The sequence below is a fragment of the Onychostruthus taczanowskii genome, unplaced genomic scaffold (assembly GCF_017590055.1).
Source record: "Onychostruthus taczanowskii isolate IOZ18803 unplaced genomic scaffold, ASM1759005v1 scaffold235, whole genome shotgun sequence".
Classification (NCBI taxonomy): Eukaryota; Metazoa; Chordata; class Aves; order Passeriformes; family Passeridae; genus Onychostruthus; species Onychostruthus taczanowskii.
Genome location: NW_024499629.1, coordinates 187,340 through 189,652, shown reverse-complemented (window position 1 = coordinate 189,652; position 2,313 = coordinate 187,340). Strand labels below are relative to the sequence as shown.

The following is a 2,313-nucleotide window of genomic DNA, read 5'->3' as shown; positions in this document are numbered from 1 at the left end:
GGGACAGGAGGTGGCGGCGGGGGACGGGAGGTGACACCGGGGGACAGGGGGTGGCAGCGGGGGACAGGGGGTGACACCGGGGGACAGGAGGTGACACCGGGGGGGATGCGGGGTGGCACCGGGGGACAGGGGGTGACACCGGGGGACAGGGGGTGGCACCGGGGGACGCGGGGTGACACCGGGGGACAGGAGGTGACACCGGGGGACAGAAGGTGACACCGGCGCGGGTCGCACCTTCCTGCGGACGAACTCCACGGTCTGGTGCGTGTGCATGAGCAGGTAGGTGTTGTACACGCGGTCGATCAGCCTCCCCTCCTGCGGGGCGGCACCGCGGGCTGGGGGCGCTCCGGGGCATCCCCGGGACCCCCCGACCCGCCCGGCGTGGGACCCCCACCCCGGGACCCCCACTCACCCCGGGACCCCCACTCACGGTGTAGTTGCGGAGCTCGGTCTTGGCATTGCCGGGTTTGGGCTCCTCGGAGGAGTCGGGGTCCTGCGGGGGACGGGGGCTCAGGGGACCCGCGTGGGTGCCGCGGGACGGGGACAGGGGACAGGGACAGGAGGCTGGGGACAGGGGGACACAGGGGCAGGAGGTTGGGGACAGGGGGACACAGGGGCAGGAGGTTGGGGACAGGAGGTTGGGGACAGGGGTACACAGGGACAGGAGGCTGGGGACAGGGGGACACAGGGGCAGGAGGTTGGGGACAAGGGGACACAGGGACAGGAGGTTGGGGACAGGGGGACACAGGGACAGGAGGTTGGGGATAGGGGGACACAGGGACAGGAGGCTGGGGACAGGGGGACACAGGGGCAGGAGGTTGGGGACAAGGGGACACAGGGACAGGAGGTTGGGGACAGGGGGACACAGGGACAGGAGGTTGGGGACAGGGGGACACAGGGGCAGGAGGTTGGGGACAGGGGGACACTGGTACCAAGGAGAGACCCGCATGCCTGGGATCACACCGGCACAGGGGGTCACAGTGTCACCCACCAATGCATTGGTGTCACACAGCGTCGCACACTATCACACAATGTCACACTTTGTCACACGGTGACACGCCCTATCACACACTATCTGTGATTGTGTCACACGGTGTCACCGATCAGCGCACACTGATCCCCCCCGGGCACAGACGGACCTGGGGGTGGCGTCCCCGATCCCTGGGGGGGTCCAGCCCCGGCTGTCCCTAGGTGGGGACAGCAGTCCGGGGGTCCCCACTGGGGACAGCGAGAGGGTCCCTGCTCAGCCCCATGGGTGCTGTGGGACACCCCCCAGGCTGGCCCTGCCCCCCAACCCCGCCCAGGGTGGGGAGCAGCTCCCCATGGCCTCGGGACCGCCCCAGCTGGGCCCTTTGGGGTGGGGTGGCACCCCCCAGCAGGGACAGCATCGCCGGGGGGTCTCCTCTGCCCCCCGGGTTTGGGGTGGTCCGGGTGTGTCTGTTCCCCCCCCCAGTCTATCTGTCCCCCCCCCCACCCCGGTGTGTCTGTCCCCCCGGTGCAGCCTCGAGCCCCCCGCCCCACTCACCTCCTGCAGGCTGCTCATGCTGGGTCTGGGGGCTCCCTGGCTGCGGGGCGGCCGCCGCCCCCCCGCTTTTATGGCGGGGGGTGGCGCGGGGGGCCCGCCCGGCCCCGCGGGGACAATCGGTGACCAGTTAACCCGCCCCGGTTAATGTTTGACCCCGCGCCCGCCTGGGGGGCTGCGGCTCCCGGAGGGGGCTGGGGGACCCCTGGGCCGGCCCCGAGCTGGGGACCCCCGGGTGCGGCCGCGGGGTGACCCCGCAGGGACGTGGGGAGCGGAACGGGCCCTGGGGACGGGGGGCACGGGGAGGCTTGGGACAGAGCGGGGACACCGGGCTGGCACTGCCCGGGGGGGACGGGGACAGCGCGATGGCACGGGTATGACCGGGCCCGGCCCGGGCTGGCACGGGTGGGCAGGACACGTGTGGGCACGGCCAGGACAGGGCAGGGACACGGCCGGACATGGGCACGTGTGGGCACGGGCACGGCCGGGCATCGGGGGTGGCACACGCGCGTGTGTGTGTCCCCACTGTCCCCACATCCCTGTGGACACAGCCCCCGCCTGTCACCTCCTGCCCCGGGGGGACTCCGTGCCTGTCCCTGGACACGGCCGCCCCTTGGCCACCCCTGCCCATCCCCACGGGATCACCACATCCTGTATCCCATATCCCATCCCCACGGGATCACCGTGTCCCATCTCCACGGGATCACTGTGCCCCATCCCGATGGGATCACCACATTCCATCGCATATCCCAGCCCCATGGGATCACCACATCCCATCCCTGCCCCATCCC

At 71.6% G+C, this 2,313-nt stretch overlaps 1 protein-coding gene across 1 annotated transcript in view; it reads right to left on the bottom strand.

Moving 5' to 3' along the window:
- The window catches only part of MIOX (myo-inositol oxygenase), a 3,931-nt gene extending 2,388 nt beyond the window's left edge, over positions 1 to 1,543 (bottom strand). The window contains 3 exon segments of the mRNA XM_041405583.1: positions 235 to 315; positions 431 to 493; positions 1,526 to 1,543. Coding sequence (XP_041261517.1) covers positions 235 to 315; positions 431 to 493; positions 1,526 to 1,543 — 162 coding nt within the window.
- Between the last annotated feature and the right edge of the window lie 770 nt (positions 1,544 to 2,313).